The 23,203-nt window shown below is 43.2% G+C and overlaps 1 protein-coding gene across 2 annotated transcripts in view; it reads left to right on the forward strand.

Moving 5' to 3' along the window:
• The window catches only part of NT5C1A (5'-nucleotidase, cytosolic IA), a 44,323-nt gene extending 21,779 nt beyond the window's left edge, over nucleotides 1-22,544 (forward strand). For both annotated transcript variants that reach the window (XM_083173797.1, XM_083173800.1), the window contains exons 3-6: nucleotides 1,551-1,680; nucleotides 4,849-4,971; nucleotides 10,576-10,760; nucleotides 19,732-22,544. In XM_083173797.1, the coding sequence (XP_083029923.1) occupies nucleotides 1,551-1,680; nucleotides 4,849-4,971; nucleotides 10,576-10,760; nucleotides 19,732-20,079 (786 nt within the window). In that variant the 3' untranslated portion in view covers nucleotides 20,080-22,544. The remainder of the gene's footprint in view (nucleotides 1-1,550; nucleotides 1,681-4,848; nucleotides 4,972-10,575; nucleotides 10,761-19,731) is intronic.
• Nucleotides 22,545-23,203: the final 659 nt, after the last annotated feature.

The raw sequence follows: 23,203 nt of genomic DNA on the forward strand, positions 1-23,203 counted from the left end.
GTTCGGTCATATAAATATTAAACTGCACATAAGATTTGCCCAAACAAAGCAGAACATAATCGTTCGTACCACATGACCCAGGAGAGCGTACACACTTATTCAATCCAACAGCTGTTTGTCAGAGGTCGATAGACCAGACAGACAATTGTATAGGTGTATACCCAGCTTAACACTCTCTTTCAATGGCCTTGATATTAGATTTTCTAAAAAGATAGGTTTCATCCATGCAATAGGTCCCCCGTGACTCAAGGGTTAGGAGTCTGGGAATAATGGGAATAACCAATAGGGGAAGACAATGCAAACACAATGTAGCATGCAAATACCACACAGATAATGCCAAATAGTAACAGTGGGGTGGCAAAGCTGATGTGGGCCTGTCATTGGAAGATTCACAGCCGCTCATAGGAAGCCTTACTCAGATGGGAGCTGATGCAAGTTTTGAATTTGCAAGTTATGGTGCAGCTAATGATGCTCGGAAATGGAAATGCACCATCTAAGGAAACTGCAAATGGGCATCTCAGTTTCTAGGAAATCAGCTGCAGCATCGATGTAGATGTAACAGAAATCAGCTGCAGCAGTAGCATCGACAAAGATATAACAGAAATCAGCTGCAGCAGTAGCATCGATGTACATGTAACAGAAATCAGCTGCAGCAGTAGCATCGACATAGGGTTGTCTTGAGGAAAACAGTTTAATATTCTCTAAATTCTTTAGAATGACAAAAACCAAACCAGACTAATACAAATGTGACACGAGTGCTTTGCACATAGGGTCGGCGCCACCACTAGGCAGCTGGAGGGCGGCAGTTTGGAGCTGGTCCCCCCCGCGCCGCATCACCTAGGAAGTCGCCCACTCCCCCCTTCCTGGGGAGCATCGCGTCACATCCCGGCGACCCGCATCACCCACCAAGCTCCCCCTCCCCCGGAACGTCACAGTGACGGACACCCCCCTCCCCTCCCTGGGGAGAGTCGCGGCGGCCAGCTCCCCCCCTGGAACATCACGGCGCCGGACACCCCCCTCCCCTCCCTGGGGAGAATCGCGACGGCCAGCGCCGCTACGCACGGCAAGCGCCACCCCCTCCCCCCCCCCCCTGGACGTCACGGCACCGCATCACTGGACCCGGCAGGTGGCCCCCCTGGAGCGGGTAAGTGGTTGATAGCCGGGGCGCCCGCCCCCCTCCCTGCCTGGGGCGCTCCGGTGCCCAGCACCGGCCCTGTTTGCACGCCTGTGTATTTTAAAACATGGGAACATGGGACTTGGCTGTTATCTACTTTTGTAGCATGCCCATAACAGGAAATGTATACTCAAGATTCCTGACACACAAGCACTGATATGATGGTGGCTGAAGGCTACAGCTTCTGTGGCTTGCACCCAGGCTCAGGAGTTTACTTGGCCCACTATGAATATTACTCATTGTCCCTCACATACACAAGCAGGCAAAATGCCGAAATTGGTTTGTGTAATTCCTCTCTAATTTGTAGTCATTAACTGTATATATATATATATATATATATATATATATATGTGTGTGTGTTATTATTCCATCTCAGGCCCTCGAAGCAGTGAACAGTCAGCTCCGTGAATTGTACCCAGACAGCGAAGATCTGTTTGATATAGTCCTCATGACCAATAACCATGCACAAGTTGGAGTGAGACTGATAAATACCATAAACCATTACAGTAAGTATTTTTACTTTCAGTAAATGCATATAATTCCTCTCATGCTCTTAACGTACTGTACATTGGGGGGTAATCAATCCCAAATCTGACTATCAGGATGTTCCCGTACGTTTTCAACCCGTTCCGACTGTAACTCGGCAGCCGGTATTCAATGTTCCAATTGTCGATTGTCGGAATGGCTGCGTTTTGTGTCGGAAACGGCCGCTAAATTGTTGGAATCATCCAAAATGTTGACAATTAGAGGCCGTTTCCGACAATTCAGATTTGACCAAAAAAAAAAGCCAAATCTGAAAGCCTTCAATTCTGTCAGGAACAGCTACATTGAATAGGCGAGTGCCGCTATTTCCACTGGCAAAAACAGTGGCCCATTTACTGCTATGATATTATTATACTGTTGCATAGTGTATCTCCTCTCAAGTAGTCAGCAGTAGGTTACGCCACCTGTAGTAACAAGAGACATCATAGAGATACTGTATCAGAGGTAATTCTTTACTATTCACAGCTGCAATACTCTATAGCACAGTTCAATTGCATAAGTGACTTATGAGACACACAGAAATCTGGGCCTGATTTGGTTGATATAGCACAGCCACAAGGAGTCTTTGTTTTATTCTTAAGTATTTTGTAAGAGAATGTCCATCAAAATTATAAGCCTTTCCATTTTTCTCACTTTAGCTTCATTAATGACTTAAATGAATCAAAGTATTCTGCCTGGAAAGGGAACCTTATTTCTACACTGCTTTCGGAAACTGGGAATCTAAAGTGATTCTGAAAGAGGCTTTATATTGGAGGGACAAAATACATATGTGTATGTTGCTGTGTGTATTCATGTGGATGTATGTGCATGGTAGATGCTAAAGTATGTGCATATGTAGTTGTGTGTGGCTGTGTGTATACATGTGTGTATGTTGCTGTGTGTGTACATATATATGTGTGTGTGGTTGTGTATATACATATGTGTATTTTGCTGTGTGTGTGGCTGTGTGTATACATGTGTGTATGTTGCTGTGTGTGTGGCTGTGTGTGTGTGTGTGTGTGTGTGGTTATGTGTATACATATGTGTATGTTGCTGTGTGTATACATGTGGATGTATGTGCATATGTAACTGTGTGTGTGTGTGTATACATGTGTTTGTGTGTGTATGTGGCAGTGTATAATTGTGGGTGTATCTGCATGTGTACTGTAGCTACTGTATGTGTATACATGTGATGTATGTGGCAGTGTGTATACATGTGGCTTCATGTGCGTATGTGGCTGTACATAAATGTGTGTGTATATGTGTGTATGAGCCTATGGGGGTGTGTCTGCATATTAGGATAGCCTAACCAATAGCCTTAAGTAGGCAGGGTTTATTTTTTGTTTTTTTTTCTTGGGGGGGGGGGGGGGCTCAACATCACATTTTCGCCTCCGGGCCTCTGTTATAAACTTACGCCACTGGGACAAATAATCTATATGCAACATGCAATAGTGATTTTCAACCTTTTTATTAACTCACAGCACACCAAGATTTAAAAATAGCCAAGCTACAACATCATATCCCCACAGGAAAAACCCTATTGGGCCTCACATGAAAACAATAGACCAGTTACAGTTGAACTGGTGGGGGTGGCTGTATACTGGTGCGGACATCTTTATTTCTGGGGGCACACTAGTGTGACACGGCACAGTGTAGATATCGCATTAGCTGGAGATAACTCACAAGTAGACAGAACATTGTAGTGTGTGGAGCAAACTAAGGTAGGCAGAATCAGCACACCAGTGGATGAAGCACCCATCCCAATTCATAAGAGGTTCAACTTAATCCAGCAGCAGGAAGTTCCAGGGTTACCATTAATGTGATAGTTGGCTCTGAGAAGCCCTTGCTTTTGTATGGAATCCACCCCAATTAGATAGGTAATCCAAACTGGGGTTTTTACCCACTGTCAATCTCCCTTGTCATATAAAATAATAAAAAGCAATGTCTTTAGCTCCATGCACACAGTATTTTACTGATAGCTTGTGCGCATAACTCAAAGAAGGGGTTCCATCCTCACAGTGCCAACTATACTTATTCTGGAGAGCACAGATGGGCTTCTTCATTCTTGTGGCTTTCATACAGAGAGCATCCTGCTTACGTCCCCCGTCCCCCCCAATACAATACAAGGAACAGTCTAGTGTCTGCGAGACAATACAAATTGTGTCCCCAAACCCCCATATGGTTGATTCTCCTCTTAAGATGATGTTGATTACATACATAGCTTGTCCCTACTTTATTTACTCTGATACTATGACCACCCATTTAGGGGTTGTTGTCATATTTTGCAGACCATATTTTAACTATTCCCAATATTATATACCGAAACAATGGATAGTGTGAATATAGTGGCGCTTTCCCTTTACAACTCTTTTCATCAAATATCACTACTGGTGTAAAATCAATAAAAACACATTGACCTGCTGGGATATCTTCCCTTTAGTGACATCGGGAATCAGAAGATTATATAATTCCTGCTTCAGGGATATTGAGAAAATATTCCAGAATAATTGGAAAACTTTAAAACAGGATCCTTTATTGGGACCCAATATTCCTTCCTGTCCATCTTTTATCTATAGGAGAGCCCCTACTTTAAGTTAGTCCGAAGTTCACTAGAAGTAGAGAAATGGCTAAGCATACACTCTAAGGGATTCCACAGATGTGCAGTACTGGTGCTTCGGGATGCTGAGAGGCATATGGTCAGATACAAAGCCAGGAAGGCATAACCATTCACAAAGATGCCTCCATTGGCACTTGCCTTCATGAATGCAGCCACTGCAGAAGCCTTTATGCTTGGACCCAACAGAGTGAGCAGGAATTATTATTAGGAATTATGAAATTCGTGTTGGTCTCAGAAGTATTACCTCATCTAACAATTGAACAGCTCTGCAGCTCACACTCTGCACTGAGAAACAACATGGTGCCCAACTAGTATGCAACTGTGTCATTACGATTTGCTCTCAGGACACCTATGACTGAATGTCCACTGTACCAGTCCGGAAACCACTTTTCAATACATGTTATTTCCTATATACTAATTGTTTTTTAAATATCAATTGTTGTCATTCAGGTCTTAATTAGTGTTAGGGACTAATATCACTAATAACCTATTTTAATATGTAAATAACAGTAACTTATTTTCTCTTTTGTCTTAGACCTATTTATTGAGCGTTTCTGTATGACTGGAGGCAACAGCCCCATTGGCTACTTAAAGGCGTATCATACCAACCTTTACCTCTCATCTGATGGCCAGAAAGTGCAGGAAGCCATAGAAGAGGGTGAGTGAGTGAGTGAGTGAGTGAGTGAGTGAGTGAGTGCATGCAGTATAAGAAACTCTGTTTTATACAATTAATATGACCTACACAATGTAATACATGTATGACTTACCCTTATAACACAAGAAGGGTCAGCATCCCATCTCTTTTATTTATATATGATACATGATTTACAGGTATAACTCCCCAAATGTTTCCTTATAACATAAAGCACAATGGCATTTAAGAGAGTAATTCTTAACATAACAAAATGCTTTATATTTGGCTTGGTGAAAGGAAATGGACAGAATGGCTGACCGCCGCCCTTTCACCTGATCCATGGGGAAATTTGCAGTCTAATTGCACAGATCCAATCATAAGGATATCAAACAAAGGGCCAGAGGTATCAAGCTTTAAAAAGTGATAACATTGAGAGTGATAAATAACCAGCCAATCAGCTCCTGACTGTCATTTTTAAAACCCAGCCTGTAAAATGACAGGTAGGAGTGGCTGTTTATTACTCTCCACGTTATCACTTTTTGAAGCTTGATACCTCTGGCCCAAAATGACTTAAGGTTCCCATGTATTGGGGCAATCCACAATCCCCTGATGGTCATGTTAGGGGACCAGGGATATTAAACATCCTAGCAGAGATCGTGTAATCAGATATGTGTAACAAGCTTCATTTCCCAGATCCTCCGCCAAATTACTGATCATCAATGACTGCCAACCAAAACATCCTGATTGGCGCTTTCTCTGCGTCTGTGGATCTGAGGGTCTGCACACACACTTGTACGCTCCACTTCTGTGTCAATTAATCACCAGTTCCAAGGTTTCATCCATTTGTATTTTTCTAGCCCAAGAAAGATTGTGTTTGGGCATGCACACCGTGCAGTGGTCAGCCAGTTTGGTTGACAATGTCTTCACTACAACCCCATGGACAGACACAGCAACTACCTCCATATTGCAGGCAATGGGGTTTTATTAAATGTCAGATACAGTTAGCTTACATGCCCCTACATTTGAAGTACTACTATGGGACAACTTGACAGATCAACAGAGAAATCTGTGAACAGGCAGAGGAATGTGGCCAAGGCATTTGTGAAGTTTCCCCTGAATGTGGAAAAACTGATGAACTGGTTCTCAGTCCATACAGTGCAACCAGGAGCTGTCAGTCACAGCTGTATGTGGCTAGTATTCTTGGTTTTCTAAACAGGCAGCTTATAAACCATATTGATTTTCAATTTAAAAAACTAAAACAGTTATAACTACTTCAATGGAAAACAAATAAGTCTACTTATGCTGGCCATATGCAGTAGTAAACAGGCTTTCATCCAACCAACCAACTAGAATGTTGGATGGAATAAAAATCTGGTACTGGATAGGAGCAAATGTAATTTATAATTCACTAATTTGCTCACAAAATCCGAAAATGGACAGAAACTGAGGATAAAAGATAGCATCTGATAGGTTGCCCATAGCAACATCCCATGTGAAATAGAACTCCCATCTGTGTAAATGTCCCCCTTTGTTTAAATATTATTATCCATTTTCCTGGGTTTGTGAGCAAATTGCTGATTGTCATTTGCTCCTAGTTGGATGTTTGGATGAAGGTTGGTCTAGTACAGTGTTTTTCAACCAGTGTGCCGTGACACACTCCTGTGCCTTGAGCTGTTCTCAAGTGTGCCCCCTGATCATCTGTTCATGTAAAGGGACCATGTATTTGTGTGATTCTTTTTCAATAGGTTTGTTTTTTTCCTGTGGGGGCCAATGTGTTTTTCCCTGTGGGGATCTCATGGTGTGCCTTGGCAGTTTTAAAATCTTATTTAGTGTGCCACATGGTAAAAAAGGTCGAAAATCTTTGGTCTAGTATATGGCCGGGCAGCATGGACGGTGTAATGGTTAGCATTACTGCCTCACAGAGCTGAAGTCATGGGTTTGATTCCCACCATGGCCCTAACTGTGGGGAGTTTGTATATTCTCCCTGTGCTTGCGTGGGTTTCCTCTGGGTACTCCGGTTTCCTCCCACAATCCAAAAATATACTGGTAGGTTTTTTGGCTCCTAACAAAATTAACCCTAGAATGTCTGTGTGTGCGTGTACATGTGGTAGGGAATATAGAGTGTAAGCTCCACTGGGGCAGTGAATGTTCAAATATTCTCTATAAAGCGCTGCAGAATATGTATGCGCTATATAAGGAACTGCTAATAAATAAATAAATAAAAAAGGAAGCTCTCTCTCTCATGCAGTCACTGTCTGTGGGGATAGCACTGAATGGCATATATTCAATGCCGTGGGCGAGCGGTGACTGCGAGCAGGACTTTTTGCTCGCAGTCACCGCTCACCCTGTCAGTATTCAACTGACCCCCCTCATACGCAAATTCCCCCTCGCTCCGTTTTTTGAGCGAGGGAGAATTGGCGTATGTGCCTCCAAAAGCTGCGAGAATCGAGGCTAATTACAGCGAGTTTGCTGCAATAGCCTCGGATCTCGCAGTTTAGGGGAATCCTCGCAGTTCTGTGACGGCGAGGATTCCCCCGGAACGTTGCATAGTGCGAGCGGCCGGCGCGGGGGTTAAACTGCGAGGATCACTGGTTTTCTGTGATCCTCGCAGTTTAACCCCCTCGCCGGCCGCTCGCACCGGCATTAAATACATGCCAATGACTTGCATGAAACAGATGAAACAGATACAGTGTTGCTGGTGAGGAAGGAAAAGCAAAGATGAGGTGAGGGTGCTGCAAGGGTATAAAGAGGGAAGGAAAGGGTAGGATTTCATCATTCCTGAGAAAATCCCTCCACCTGCCTTCTTATATAACACTTAACTAACACAGCCTAGACTGTTCATTTATGAAAACATTTGTAAAAAACCTTTAATTACTCCCATAAACATTAATTAATAAGAACATATCTTTCAATCCACAGCAGGTCCTGTTACAACACAATGAAAGAGCATCCTAGCGTGAAAGTAAATGCTAAGTATAGAGTTACATCTAGTAGAATTTTGACCTCTTGCAGTTGTCGTTGACATCTTGCCAAGAATGAAGTCCAAAATCAGCAAGCCACAAGGGCGCATATGTACATTTATTTATTTGTTTACAGTTTCATATATAGTGTTTTGCTTTACAATATTAAACAGTGATAAAACATACTTGGTAGCAACAAACCGTCATAGAGGTAGAAGGGCCCTGCTTATAATCTTTGCTAATGGTACTGGTCTCTGCTATTATTAGATGACATTGAGTAACATTACTTTTTAGGCAGAAAATAAATTTGCATTTTTCCTAACTAAATATATATATATATATATATATATATATACGTATATATATATATATATATATATATACTGTCAGACATGCGTTATATTGAAGGTGACATACGTAAACCTAAGGGCACGGGTTTAAAGTGAGGGGGGACGCAATGGAACTGCATTCCACTACCTCTAATGGTAGGGGGAACCGAGTTCCACCTCTATCACCACCATGAACAGTAATTCCAACAGAAAAGCCTATACCATCAGCTTCTTCTGCTGGCACATTGTATGTGATGTCATGACATCACAGTCACTAAAGTGAAGAAGTTACTCTAAGAGGAGTAGGCTCTGTGTTTGCTAAAAACAGGGTGAGAGGGGGCTGGAGGAACTCAGGGGTGGGAAAGCTGCTGGATGCTGAGGGACATATACAGTGAGCTGCCAGAGTGACAGAGGTAGATGTGTATAAGCAGCACAACTGTGGGCATTATGTGCATAAGGGGCACTTAGTATGAATCAAGGGCACTACATGCGGTGTAATGTCTATATGATTGTGCTACTTGGTGTTGTCATTTTAAATGGTGTTACTATTATGTGACCACAACCCTACTTGTGGGACCATTATCCCTTTATGGGAGGGCACAAATTCCCTGGTACTGGTCTAGGCTCTGCCTAATGGAGGGGGGGGGGGGGGGGTTGGTGTTAGGGGAAAGGAGTTCCACCACCTCTCCAGGCCCTGCCTAAGGGTCAACCATGTAATTGTAGTAGAAGATGCATACTTATGGATGGAATAAAATCAACAAGATCTGCATAATTGACAAACAGGTTTTGGGGCGGCACATGTCCATTTTCTGGGAGTAATGAGAAAAACGCAGGCAAACGCAGGCAAACCTGGACATTGCAGGGCAAGACCTGATGTCAGCGCTGGACCCTAAGCATCCAGGATCATTGCAGCAGCTGTGAAAGTATTGACCTAAGTGGCACACAAGGGGGTGTGTGTGTGTGTGGGGGGGGGGTTGATCCATTTGATGGTGAGCGATTGCGAATGGATTTCCCTGTTTAGATGACTGATATCACATTTGCAGCCATGCACTGGGGCAGGTTTCCACTCTGGCGGGAAGGCAGCTAACTGATCGCTGGGCTCCGAAGATTCACAGCCCAGCGATCAGGTCTTAATCGGACCCATCATTTTAAGTTCTTGTGGATTAACAGTTCTGCTGTGGAGACAGATGCACCAAGCTTCAAAAAGTGATCAGAAGCCAACCAGCTCCTAACTATCATGTTACAGGCTGTGTAAGAAAAATTACAGTTTGGAGCTGTTTGGCTGTTTGTTTATTACTCTCCGCCAGTGGCGGCTCCTGCTATAGGGCTGCAGGACTGCAGCCCCTCCAGTTAATATCACAACACCAGAGACACAAACAGACAGCCGCAGCAGGGCAGACACAGCAACAGCCCAACCCTGTGGGGAGGAGTTCAGCATGTAGTAGATTCCTATTGGAAGCTTCTACGGCTCATCATACACAGAGCTGGAAACTCCTCCCCCTCTTGGGCTGCCAGTACATGAAGCGATGACAGCAATAGATTCCAACAGGAAGCCATTCTGTGCAAATCGCCAGAGCTACAGTGCTTCTATGGGCTGCTGTCTGTGCAGCCCAGAAGCAAATCCTCTGCAGTAAGCATGCCCAGACTTCAGTGAGTCACTCAGTGTGATGCAGCTGAAGCAAGGTATGCATTGCCACAGGGAGTTGCATGGAAGTTTATTTTATTTTAATAATATTTGTGTGTAGATCTGTATTAAGAGTATCATTTTGTGTATTTTAATTAATATTAAAGTTATTAAAAGTGTGTATTTTGCTCTGTACCTGTGTTTATGTGCATATGAGTACATCAAAGATGCCATAAACCAGTATTTCTGTTTAATGGTTCTAGTCACATAAGGATCTCACCATTCAGTTAGGTCACAATCAGTGCCTTATTAACCAATAGATTGATTAGGCTACAGCCTAGAATGCCAGTATTGGGGGGTAGGGGGGTACCTTGCAGGTAACAGGCGAGGAATAAAATGAAGGCCTAATGTATTCCATACTTGTTAGCTATTATAAGAATTATAAATAATCTATATCCAGGCTATCAACAGAATCTGAGTATTACTGTATACTAGACTATTAATTTATTACCCACATGCTTACCTGTCACCACCACCAAATGACTAACTCAGTATCTAAAACTTGATATAAAGGAGTCACTGGTGTTTCCATGCCTTCCCCTATACAATAATGGTACAAAGGTAATTATGGGTCACGTTATTAAATAATTGACAACATGCATGTTTTCTGGAACAATGTAATATAAAATAAGCTAGGTATATATTTTTCACACAGGAATTGCTGCTGCCACAATTTTCAACTCAAGCCATAACGTGTCCATTAATGAGGATATGCTGCGAGTGGCTTTTGATGGAGATGCTGTTCTCTTCTCTGATGAGTCTGAGCAAATAGTGAAGGAGCACGGCTTGGACATGTTCTTTGAGCATGAGAAGGCTTATGAGAACAAGCCATTGGCCCAGGTATGTGATGCTGCGTGCTTGTTTTTGAAAGAAAAGCACTGTTTTATTTTCAATTAATTAATCAGAAATAGACTCTATGGGTGACATTCTATGGACTGCGATTTCCGTTTTTTGGCGTTAATTAGACCACAAAATGGCGATATCGCATTTTTCCTTAAAATCGCCAATTTAATGTGATGCGTTAAGGGACTGAAATCGCATATTATGTGCGTTAAGGTATGCGGACCAAAAGTGCGAGATTAATTCGCAATTTTATCGCATCCAGATGTTTTCCAATACAAAAGTATAGAAGTCGCTTATTTAATGCAATGCGCATTTGCACATCGCATTTTTTAGGTGCCTAATTATCGCACTTATTTCAGACCAGGGTCTGTTTGGCGAATTAGCCAGAACCCTGCACAGATCGCAATGTTCTGTGCAGGGTTCTGCTGTAAAAAATAAAACAAAGGGTTAAAAAAAAAAAACAACGAGCGCGGGGTCCCCCGCCAGAGCATAACCAGCCCCGGGCTCACTGAGCCGGTGCTGGTGACATAAAATCAGCATCCCCGACAAATAGGGGTCCCCTTGATTTCATGAAACCAGCACCAGGCTCAAGGTCCGGCGCTGGTTCCCAAAATACGGGGGACAAAATGACTAGGGGTCCCCCGTATTTTAAGAACCAGCACCGGACACAACCAGCCAGCAGGGTAATGCCACAGCCGGGGGAAACTTATAATATAAGCTCCCGCGGCCAAAGCATTAACCCCCTGGCTGGTCAGCATGGGCAGGGGTCCTGGGGAAGTGGGGACCCCCCAAATGAAGGGGTCCCCCCCCTCCAGGACTTACCAGCCCATGCTGATAGTCCGGGGCTGTCCCCGATGCCCCTGGGCGGTGGGCATCGGGCTGATGGCTTGTGTAAAAAAAAAGAATTAAAACTATTGTTTTATACTGGGGAACTATGAGTCCCAGCAAGCCTACCCCGCATGCTGGGACTTGGAGAACCACAAGTCCCAGCATGCGGGGCATTAAAGGGCCCGCTGGCACTTGTAGTTCAGCAGTACAAAAAATAGTTAACAAAAACACACTGACACACTGTAAAATAAAAGTTTAATACACACAAAACACACACACACTGATACTTACCTACCTTGAGCCCGTAGGTCGGTCCCTGGATCCTGGGTCCGTCCTCCGGGGCTCCAGGGCAGAAGAGTCCAGTTCCGGGGCCTTGGTCCTGGTTCCGGGGCAGGTCCTGGGGTTCCGGGGCTCCTGGGCTGCAGAATCCGGGGTCCGGGATCCGAGGTAGTCCCCAGGGGTACCTAAGGAAGCAAATCCAACTCACCTGGTCCCCGGCGACGACCTCGGAATCCTCTCCGGTGACAGCGCTGCTCCCATCTGGTACCCGGCTCGCAGGACTTTGACAGGCGCAGAGATGTTTCCTCCTCGGCGTCTCTGCACAGAATGATTTCTTGGCCAATCAGGAGCCGAGAAAGTCGGCTCCTGATTGGTCAGAAATCATTCTAACTAGAGACGCCGAGGAGGAAACATCTCTGCTCTAGATGCGCAGAGATGTTACTTCCTCGGCGTCTGTATTCAGAATGATTTCTGGCCAATCAGGAGCCGACTTTCTCGGCTCCTGATTGGCCAAGAAATCATTCTGTGCAGAGACGCCGAGGAGGAAACATCTCTGCGCCTGTCAAAGTCCTGCGAGCCGGGTACCAGATGGGAGCAGCGCTGTCACCGGAGAGGATTCAGAGGTCGTCGCCGGGGACCAGGTGAGTTGGATTTGCTTCCTTAGGTACCCCTGGGGACTACCTCGGATCCCGGACCCCGGATTCTGCAGCCCAGGAGCCCCGGAACCCGAGGACCAGCCCCGGAACCAGGACCAAGGCCCCGGAACCGGACTCTTCTGCCCTGGAGCCCCGGAGGACGGACCCAGGATCCAGGGACCGACCTACGGGCTCAAGGTAGGTAAGTATCAGTGTGTGTGTGTTTTGTGTGTATTAAACTTTTATTTTACAGTGTGTCAGTGTGTTTTTGTTAACTATTTTTTGTACTGCTGAACTACAAGTGCCAGCGGGCCCTTTAATGCCCCGCATGCTGGGACTTGTGGTTCTCCAAGTCCCAGCATGCGGGGTAGGCTTGCTGGGACTCATAGTTCGCCAGTATAAAACAATAGTTTTAATTCTTTTTTTTACACAAGCCATCAGCCCGATGCCCACCGCCCAGGGGCATCGGGGACAGCCCCGGACTATCAGCATGGGCTGGTAAGTCCTGGAGGGGGGGACCCCTTCATTTGGGGAGTCCCCACTTCCCCAGGACCCCTGCCCATGCTGACCAGCCAGGGGGTTAATGCTTTGGCCGCGGGAGCTTATATAATAAGTTTCCCCCGGCTGTGGCATTACCCTGCTGGCTGGTTGTGTCCGGTGCTGGTTCTTAAAATACGGGGGACCCCTAGTCATTTTGTCCCCCGTATTTTGGGAACCAGCGCCGGACCTTGAGCCTGGTGCTGGTTTCATGAAATCAAGGGGTCCCCTATTTGTCGGGGACCCTGATTTTATGTCACCAGCACCGGCTCAGTGAGCCCGGGGCTGGTTATGCTCGGGCGGGGGACCCCGCGCTCGTTTTTTTTTTTTTTCACTTTGCGCTGTCCTGCAAATGTGCGATTTTCAGACATGAAAATCGCACATTTTCAGGACTAAAGACAGCGCACCACTTCGCCGAAAATCGCCCCTCTTCGCACTTTTCAGCCTCCAATGCGCATCACATTAAATATGTGCATTTTGACTGAAAAGTGCGAATTGAAAAAAGGCGATTTGCGGCGATGTGGTGCGCGAAAAAAACATGCGCATTTAGCGCAAAGCATAGAATGTCACCCTATACATTGTTAATGTGGTAAATGAGTATACTACGGTAGCTGCAAACGTTTAAAGGAATATCTACATAGGTGTATAGAGGCCCATTTCCAGCAACTATCACTCCAGTGTTCTAATGTTACATTGTGTTTGCTAAACGCATTAGAAGAGTAATGGATGATTAGAAAACCCTTGTGCAATTATGTTAGCACAGTTGAAAATGTAGAAGTTTGTGTACCTAAGAGACAGGGAACAACCCAATCTCCTAGGGGCCCCGGCGCTAATTGATGGAAATATATAATTAATGAAAACACCTCTTATTGAGTGAATTTAGAAAAAAGGGGGGTGTTCTGATTGGCTGCTGCAAAAGTGAGAAGTCTGCCAGACTTCAAAAAGTGGAAGAAAAAACTGTTTTTTTCCTCACACAACAATTGTATGTAAAAAAAGAACACACTGCGCTGTCAATCAGAACTGTGATGATAATAATATTACAATAAAAATATATATGTATAAGCACACCAAGCAAAATGAGTAGAGGACACGCTGAAATTGAATGTAAAATTTCTTTATGTAGACATAAAATTAAATATAAAGATTAGGAGGGTAATAAACTAAAATTGGAATATAATTAACACTAAACACATACATATAGGACCACAAATAATACTAAAATTGAGGTGGGTAATTAAACTAAAACTGGAATGTAACTGACACTTAACATAGACCACAAATAATATGCTAAGATTGAGGTGGGTATTCAACTGAAATTGGAGTATAATAGACACAATTGCATATATTGATACACAGTAAAATTCTTGGTATAGGGCCAGTATAATGAGAATAAAATAGCAGACTTAGTGAATTTCATAAACCACCGTGGGCTGGCGTCCCAGCGGGGATGTGGGGGTGGTATAGAAATAAGGGTAGAAATGTCCCTTCAGTGGATTGCCGTTTTGAGATAGATATATGAAAGTACTTATAGCAGCCAAGGTTTAGAGCCAAATAGACCTGAATTAGCGTGTAAATTGACACGCACGGAAGTTCATGCAGGTGCTTAGTAGGCACAACAAGCAAGCAGGTATTTGTAGGTTAGTAAGGCGTAGCAGGCACAGTTAGTGGTAAACCCATGCAGCAGGGATTTGCAAGTTGCGCTTGGATAGCGGGTACAGATACACTCACTGCGTCTTGAGGAATAAGGCACCTCTGCGGGCTGCTTTGCGGGTGGCCTGTCGGGTAGATACACGCCAGAGATCGGTTCCTGTAGAAGGCTGTGCACCGGGCTGCGTGTTTGAATAGATGCGGCAAAAACGCCTCCAGCCGGGTATCGTCACGGCAGAGGGTCCTGGGACTGGAGATGAGGGCGGAAGTCCGTCACAAGTCTGCTGAATGAGCTGGCGGAAGTGGGGCGGAAGTGGGGCAACGCGTTTCGTCTCCCAAGCCACTGGAGACTTTTTCAAGCTGTAATTAAGCCATTGCTAATGCTTCATATTTATAGGTCCATCCTTAATTGAGTAAGTGGTCAATTATTCACTTAATAGTAACAGCAGCATGTAGGAAATAATTACTAATACAAGTATACATCTATAGCATACAGCGTGTCCTCTGAACTAAGCAGATATATATACACATATCAGAAATAGAAAATAATGATGAAATAAAAATATATAATAATATACACAATTAGTAAATAAATATAGAAAGGAACCAAACGAAAATTGGTATATATAATTACTGGTATATATTAAGGCGAGAGCAAATGGATATATTTACAAAAATATATATATAAAAAGTTGACGGAGACAAATAAGAATTATCATATATTAAGTTAGATGTAAATTTAACCCCTTCCCGACATATGACGTACATTTACGTCATATGTCGGTTGCGGGGGAATCAAGCCAGCTCACGGAGTGAGCTGGCTTGAAAGAGAGCAGGTAATGGCTGTATATTACAGCCAGGTACCTGCTCTCACGGCCACGAGCGGCGAGTTCGCCGATCGTGGCCGTTTAACACTTTAAGCACCGCGGGCAAAGCGCCCGCAGTGCTTAAATAGCTGATCGGAGGGGGGGCGCCCCCCTCCGGCGCCGATCGGGGCCCCCCGCGGCGAGATCGGAGGGTGCCGATCGGTTGCCATGGCAGCCAGGGGTCTAATGTAGACCCCTGTGCTGGCCGTGTCAGCATTCCTATTACATCCTGCCTGAGGCAGGATGTAATAGGAAGTGCTGAAAATCACTATGTTCAGCCATAGAGCTCTATGGCTGAACCTAGTACAGGCGATCGCGCCCCCTAGTGGTCAAGTACACTAGGGGGCCTTGTAGTAAAAGTAAAAAAAAAAAAAAAAATAAGTTTAAAAATAAAAAAAAATAAAAAAATATTAAAAGTTCAAATCACTCCCCTTTCCCCATTTCACAAATAAAAAAAAATAAAAAATAAAAAAAATAAACATATTTGGTATCGCCGCGTTCCTAAAAGTCCGATCTATTAAAATATAACATTAGTTATCCCGCACGGTTAAAGGCGTAAACGGAAAATAATTCCCAACGCCAAAACTACGTTTTTTGGTCGCATCGCCTACCCAAAAAAAAATAACTAAAAGAGATCAGAAAGTCGCCCATATCCCATAATGGTATTAATTAAAAAGTACACTTCAGCCTGCAAAAAATGAGCCCTCACCCAGGTCCGTAGGTGGAAAAATAAAAAAGTTATAAGCCGCAGAACATGGCGATGCGACGCAAATTAGAAAAACCGTAAAAGTTTCTATTTTTTTTTTTAGTGGTAAAACATAACGAAAACTATATAAGTTTGGTATCACCGGAATTGTACCGACCCATAGAATAAAGATAACCCATCATTTTAAACGAACTATGAACTACAAAAAAAACGTAACCAGCGCAAAATTGTGGAATTGCGTTTTTTTTCTTTTTTACCCCACATTGAATTATTTCCTGATTCCCCAGAATATTATACGGTATAGTAAATGGTACCATTAAAAAGTACAACTTGTCCCGCAAAAAAAAAGCCCTCATGTGTCTATATAGCCGGAAAATTAAAAAAGTTACGCTTATTTGAACGCAAGGAGGAAAAAAAAAAAAAATTAACAAAAAAGGCCTCGTCGGGAAGGGGTTAATGAATTTAAATATAATAATTTAAAGTAATATGGGATGAAATAGAAAGAGAGAGTACTGGTAATAATGTCAATTATTTAATCTATATATCGGGCGGTGAATAGAGTAGAATTTACTAATTCAATTTACATGATAAGGAATAAAAAATAATAAATAATAAAAAATATTTAAAAATATATATATATATATATATATATATATATATATGTATATACAAAATATACATATATATAGAAAAACATACAAACGGTTTAAATATACATAAAATTGTGACGCGCATCAAACTGCGCATATTATTCTAATCCTATGTATAGTATCTTTAAAGTTTACTTTAGTTGTTATTGTTTTTATTGTTTATTTAGTTTCGTAACAACAATCCATAATTATCATAGTCTTCAATTAGTGACGTTTTGAAAATTACATTAAGAGTATATGTATATATACATATACTTAACACAAAGGCGCTCCCATATACTACATAAATATGCACATACATGGTTTTATACGTTTCTCCATTTAATTATGTGATAGTCTATAATGATTAGTCGAATCATAAGTCGCAAATGCACTGTGAAAATCAGAAGGAGGACTGCAAACCCTAAATTAGGGTAGTCGCCCGTCATTCTGGTCGTCACAGTGGTCTTTTATTTAAGATGAATAGAGGAAAGAGAGAGGAAAGATTAGGCAGTATATCTTATTAGATTATTGGATATTTTAAAGGTTATATTACACATAAAGGACCCCAAGTTGTATTCATGAATAATAAGAACAGTTTTATAGAAAATGAGGGAGTGAAGGGCAGGACCAATGAATAGTGGTGGATCCCAACTTATAACATGGCCTGTCGGTCACTACCTGCAGAAAGAATTAGTCCAGACAAGAGAAATCCAAAGCTTCGTTGAGACCTAAAGGACTAAGGGTATCCATTTTAAAGATCCAAGAGGATTCAGCCAGACATAAGCGTTTAAATCTATCACCTCCCCTTTTAGTAGATATAATATGTTCAATGCCTGTGAATATGATATTTGAAGGGTTACCATCATGAGCTTCTGCAAAATGGCGTGATACGCTGTGGAATTGAAATTTTTTCAAAATATTGGTTCTATGTTCTCTGAAGCGGTTCTTTAGGCTACGGGTCGTTCTGCCAATATATTGAAGATTACATGGGCATTGCAACATGTATATACAATAATTTGTATCACAATCTATAAATTGTTTAATGGGGTACTCTTTGGTATTTTGTGTAGAGGTGATCGTATAATTTTTGTTTTTCATAAATTTGCATGTGAGGCAGATGGTTTTGCCTCATTTGTAATTCCCGTTAGGTTTAGCTGGTAACCACGAAGGATAGGTTGTTGTAAGGCTTGTAGATTCTTGTCGTAGCATACTGAGTGCTACGAGATCTCTAAGATTTTGGTTTCTTTTGAAAACTATTCTGGGTTATTTTAAACATTTAGATAGTACTTTATCATATTTCAGAATTTCAAAGTTTTTTTGTATAACCTTTTTAATGGAATTGGATCTGAGATTGTATTTTGAAGTGAAAAGTGGAGATTCTTTAACTGGTTCTAGAGGTACTGTTCGAGGGAGTTTTTTATTTTTGTTTTTTGTGACTAGAAAGTTAGTTCTAGGAATTTGTTTGGAATCATTAAGGGCTTTATCTAACAGTTCATCTGGATAACCCCTACTTCTGAAGTGATTGAGCATAATCTCTGATTGGGTCACAAATTCATGATCAGTTGCGCAATTTCTTCTCAACCTAAGGATCTGATTTTTAGGGATATTTGTAATCCATGGCTTGTGATGGCCACTATTAAAATGGAGATAATTTCCTGTACCTACTGGTTTCATGTAGTTAGTGGAGACAAGTTTGTTCTGAAGTACTGAGAATGTGATATCTAAGAAATTAACTGAGACAGAACTGAAAGTGTGAGTAAAAACTAAATTAAAAGTGTTGGTGTTCAAAAAGTTAACAAATTCTAAAGCTTTGGTGGGTCCCCCATTCCAGATGATGAAGAGGTCGTCTATGAAACGACCATAGAGGACCAGATTCTCTCTATATGGACCGCCCCAAATAAGTTGTTCCTCTAGGCGGCCCATATAGAGGTTAGCAAAACTGGGTGCAAATCTGGAAATGTGGTTGCTCATTAGAGAAGCTGTAAACTGGCTCTCCTTTGAGCTAGTTTAGTATTTGGAGATGAGATGCTGCGAGCGCAGCGAGCCCCGCGAGGGGACACGGATACCTGTGAAGCCCGCAAGGGGACGGGGATACCTGTGAAGGTATCCCCGTCCCCTCGCGGGGCTCGGAGGCTCGCTGCACTTTATATTCTCAATTCCACGCCGACGTGTATAGTGGGGGATGAAAAGGTCGTAGGACGCGTACCGCCGACCCGCGCGGGCTCGCTGCGCTCGCCACGCTTCGGGTTCACGTTTATAGTGGAGGGGTGGAGTGGGGGTGCATTTAACATTGTAAGCACCCATTTGGGTGCTTATACAATTTTTCATCGTGTAGGGGGCAAAAATCGCGTCGCATCGCATCGCATGCCATCTGGTGTATGGCATGCGATGCGATAAAAACATCGTACGACCAACATCGGGGGCGCAGCTATAATACACAAGTACCGTTAATTCTATTAAAGGCCAAGAAGAAAGAGGCTCCATTTTTAGCTAACCATTCCTCTCAATCACAAAAACCCACCTTCCCCCTGCAGGCAGAGGAAATTACTGCACTCAATGGGGAGAGGGGAGGCGTGTAGACCCAGGCACCCTTAACAAGCCTGGTGCTGCCTTCCCTCCCTGCACCACTGATTATGACTAGAGTCACACTTGCTTTTCCTCCCCTAATGCCTTTTGCATCATACAATTTTACAGATGGTACAATCACAAAAGCTGTAATTTAAATATACCTGTATGAACCACACCCCTCCCCTGATATTGCTCACAATTGATTCACTTATATACAGTGTACACACATTGTCATCCTAGCATTTAACTATTTTTGTGCTTCGCTTTCAGGGACCTCTGAAATGTTTCTTGGAAGCTCTAGGAAGATTGCAGAAGAAATTCTACAATAAGGGAATGAGAATGAATTGTCCAATACGCACATATTTGGTTACCGCTCGTAGTGCAGCCAGTTCTGGTGCACGAGCATTAAAGACCTTGCGTAGCTGGGGCCTTGAAACTGATGAGGCTCTTTTCTTGGCTGGAGCACCAAAGGGACCTCTATTGGAAAAAATCCGACCTCATATATTCTTTGATGATCAGATGTTCCATGTGGAAGGTGCTCAGGAGATGGGAACAATAGCAGCACATGTTCCATACGGTGTGGCACAAAGACACAAGCATATATCTCCTAAGAAGTGAGACTGATATACAATACTGTCTTGGTAGCCTGTCTACCTGGAATACCAAGATTTCTAAATTTATGTTCAAATTAACATGCCAACTTGGACATAAGGACAGGACTCTCATATTCCACGATCTGAAATAATGTAACAATGTAATAAATGGAAATGTGTCATCCGTCAATGGGGCAGATGTATTAAGCCTGGCTAAGAGATAAACTGGAGATAAAGTGGAGAAAATGTGGAAGGAGATAATGCACCAACCAATCAGCAGTGTTTGAAATATGGCAGTTGGAAGTTGATTGGCTGGTGCGTTATCTCCTTTCACTTTTTTTTCACTTTATCTCCAGTTTATCTCTTCGCCAGGCTTAATACATCTGCCCCAATGTTACTAACAGTGTCACTTTTCAATGCAAACTGCAGATGCCTTTGGTTCTTTTACGTCTACTGATTATGTGTCTTTGAGCTGACCGGAGTGTGTGGCTGTAACATCAGTGTGTTATTATTCGTGCGTCTATGATGTGCACTGGCATTTGTGCATGTGTTTTTCTTATGCTTACCCTTCTCTATGGCCAGAACCGAGTTTCACCCATTATTGTAACACTTTGTGGAGGTGTTGGTTTGTTCTACTAATTGTAATTACTATTACATTTCTCATTTACTACTATATTGTTTATCACATCATTTTAAGACATTCACAATGGACCTCAGCTGAAATTATACCAAAAACTCGAGTCACATTGGGTAGCTGATGTAGAACTGAACATTCACCTGTTTGCTTAGCATGTCTTGCGTGTTTTTGTCCATGCATGATCCAGAACCGTGTGCATACAAGTATAGGCTATGCACACTTTATGCAGTTATAATAACTCATCTATATTTATCATCTAAGAAGTATAGCACAATCTTCATTGGGCACAATTCTGTGAGGGCAAAACTGATGCAAGCTACAATTCTACTCTAGGTTCAAGTGCGCACTGATGATAATGACAGTTAGCAGACAAGGCAGCCCTATCAGTTACACTCCAAGATGCATACAATTCTGCATGTGGGTGAATAAATGCATTTTCTCTGTGGACTCTATCGAGCTATATTTATTAAAGTTTAAAATTGAAAAGTGGTATTGTTGCCAATGCAACCAATCAGATTCTATTCTATCTATCATTTTCTGGGATGCAATAAAGAAATGATAGACTTAATCTGATTGGTTGCAACATCACCAATTTTTAGTTTTGGAATCTTTAGTAAATGTACCCCTTAATTGAGCAACATACGCATACTTTCCTACTGGGCGGTTCTTGAAAATCATGTTGCACTTGCGGCCACCCGGAGAAGAAGTTAAGTCACCCTCTGCGCAGGGGTTGTTAGAGGGCAGTGCCAGTGTAAGGAATTGTGGCACCCTAGGCAAAACTTCAACCTACTGCCCTCGCACCTTCCCCCCCCCCAACTAGACCCTCAATTGAAAGTGTGGAGGTGGTCTCCAAAGCCCCATACACACTAGGCAACGTTTTGGAAACCGATATAGTTAACAATCATCGGTTCTGGGTTCTGTTTGCTCACACTGAACGATATTGGAAAACAACCTGGCTGATCATGCAGGTCATTGGCTATGTAGCCAAATTGACCTGCATGTTCAGAAGATGGCAGGGGTCGTTAACGATGTGCGGGAGCACACATTAATAAAATTATTGAGTGTACAAACTAGAAGATATAGTAAAAGATATATAGTTCAGAAGGCCCTTTGTGAGTTGTGCCAACCTGGTTGCTTCGCCTTGGAGGAGGCAGACAAAAAGTTATCATGTATGTATTTGCATGATTTTCATCCAATTTAGCATTAGCCCATAAAGCCACAGTGACATCATAACAATGGACAATAAAAGGCTAATGCTGTGTACACACGGTGCAATATGATTGCTAGCGATATATTGCCAGGAATCATATTGCTCAGTGTCTCCTTTTCATCAGCGATGAAAAGGAGACACTGCTACGGGGCGGAGGGGGAGCGCAGCAGCAGCAGACGCTGCTGCTGTCACTTTGATGAGAGGAGGGAGGGAGCAGCGGCACGGGGCTGGGGAGATCAATGCTGATCTCCCCGGTGCTGACCTCCCGGCACAGCGATCGCCTGGGAAAGCCGCTGGTCGCAGGAGCATGCTCCTGCGACCAGCGACCATTAGGCAGTGCACACGGGAGCGCGCATATTCCCAGCGATTTTACATGAAATTGCACCCGTGTACTCACCTTAAGCCTGAATCCCTCTATTGGCAGCAGCACCAGGGTACATTAAATAAAGCAAACAGATAAAAAGGGAACTGGCAATTTCAATGTCAATTTGCATTGTCTGCATCTTTGTTTAATGTTTGATTCGCGTCTTGTTGTTTTGTTGCCTACATATGACTTGGATTGTACAATAGAATGTATGCTGTTCCTGTGAATGTGACATCTGGAATGTACTGATAAGCTATTTGAAATAAAAAACAAAACAAAAGAATCAGTTGGAAAGTGTATGCAATTAATTGATATTGTTTCCATATGCCCCATAAGGTGCGTACACACGGGGCAATATTATCGCTGGCAATATATTGCTCAGCAATCATATTGCCCCGTGTCACGTTTTCATCTGCGACCAGAGATGGTCGCAGATGAAAATTTAAACACTGCTGGGTGAAGAGGCAGGGGATGTCACTGGTTGGAGGAGCATGCTCCTCCGACCAGCGACCATTCAGGGGCTGAAAACGGGAGCGCACACCCGGCGATTTATCGCTGGTGCACACTCCAATCACTGGGAATATGGTCGCTCAGCGACCATATTCCCAGCGATTTCAGCCCCTATCGCCCCCGTGTGTACACAGCAATACACACTAAACGATTCCTGCCAATATTGTTGCTGACGGGGACCAGGCATGCCCAAGCGTTTTAAGGGAGGGTCTGTGACATCAGCACACGCCTCGATCAGCCTGTCCCTCTTGCAGATGACCATTAGGGTCAGGCTTACTCGTATTTGCACATACTGGGAAGGTCATTCGATGGTTCATGAATTGCACATGGATTTCAGAGTGGAATTCATTCGCAGAACATTTGCAGATTTGCATGGGGCGGGTTTTCTATCTGAGCAGTGGCAACCTACTCGCAGGCATCTGCAACTC

Source organism: Crinia signifera, chromosome 2 (genome assembly GCF_055691185.1).
Source record: "Crinia signifera chromosome 2, ASM5569118v1, whole genome shotgun sequence".
In the NCBI taxonomy this organism is placed as follows: Eukaryota; Metazoa; Chordata; class Amphibia; order Anura; family Myobatrachidae; genus Crinia; species Crinia signifera.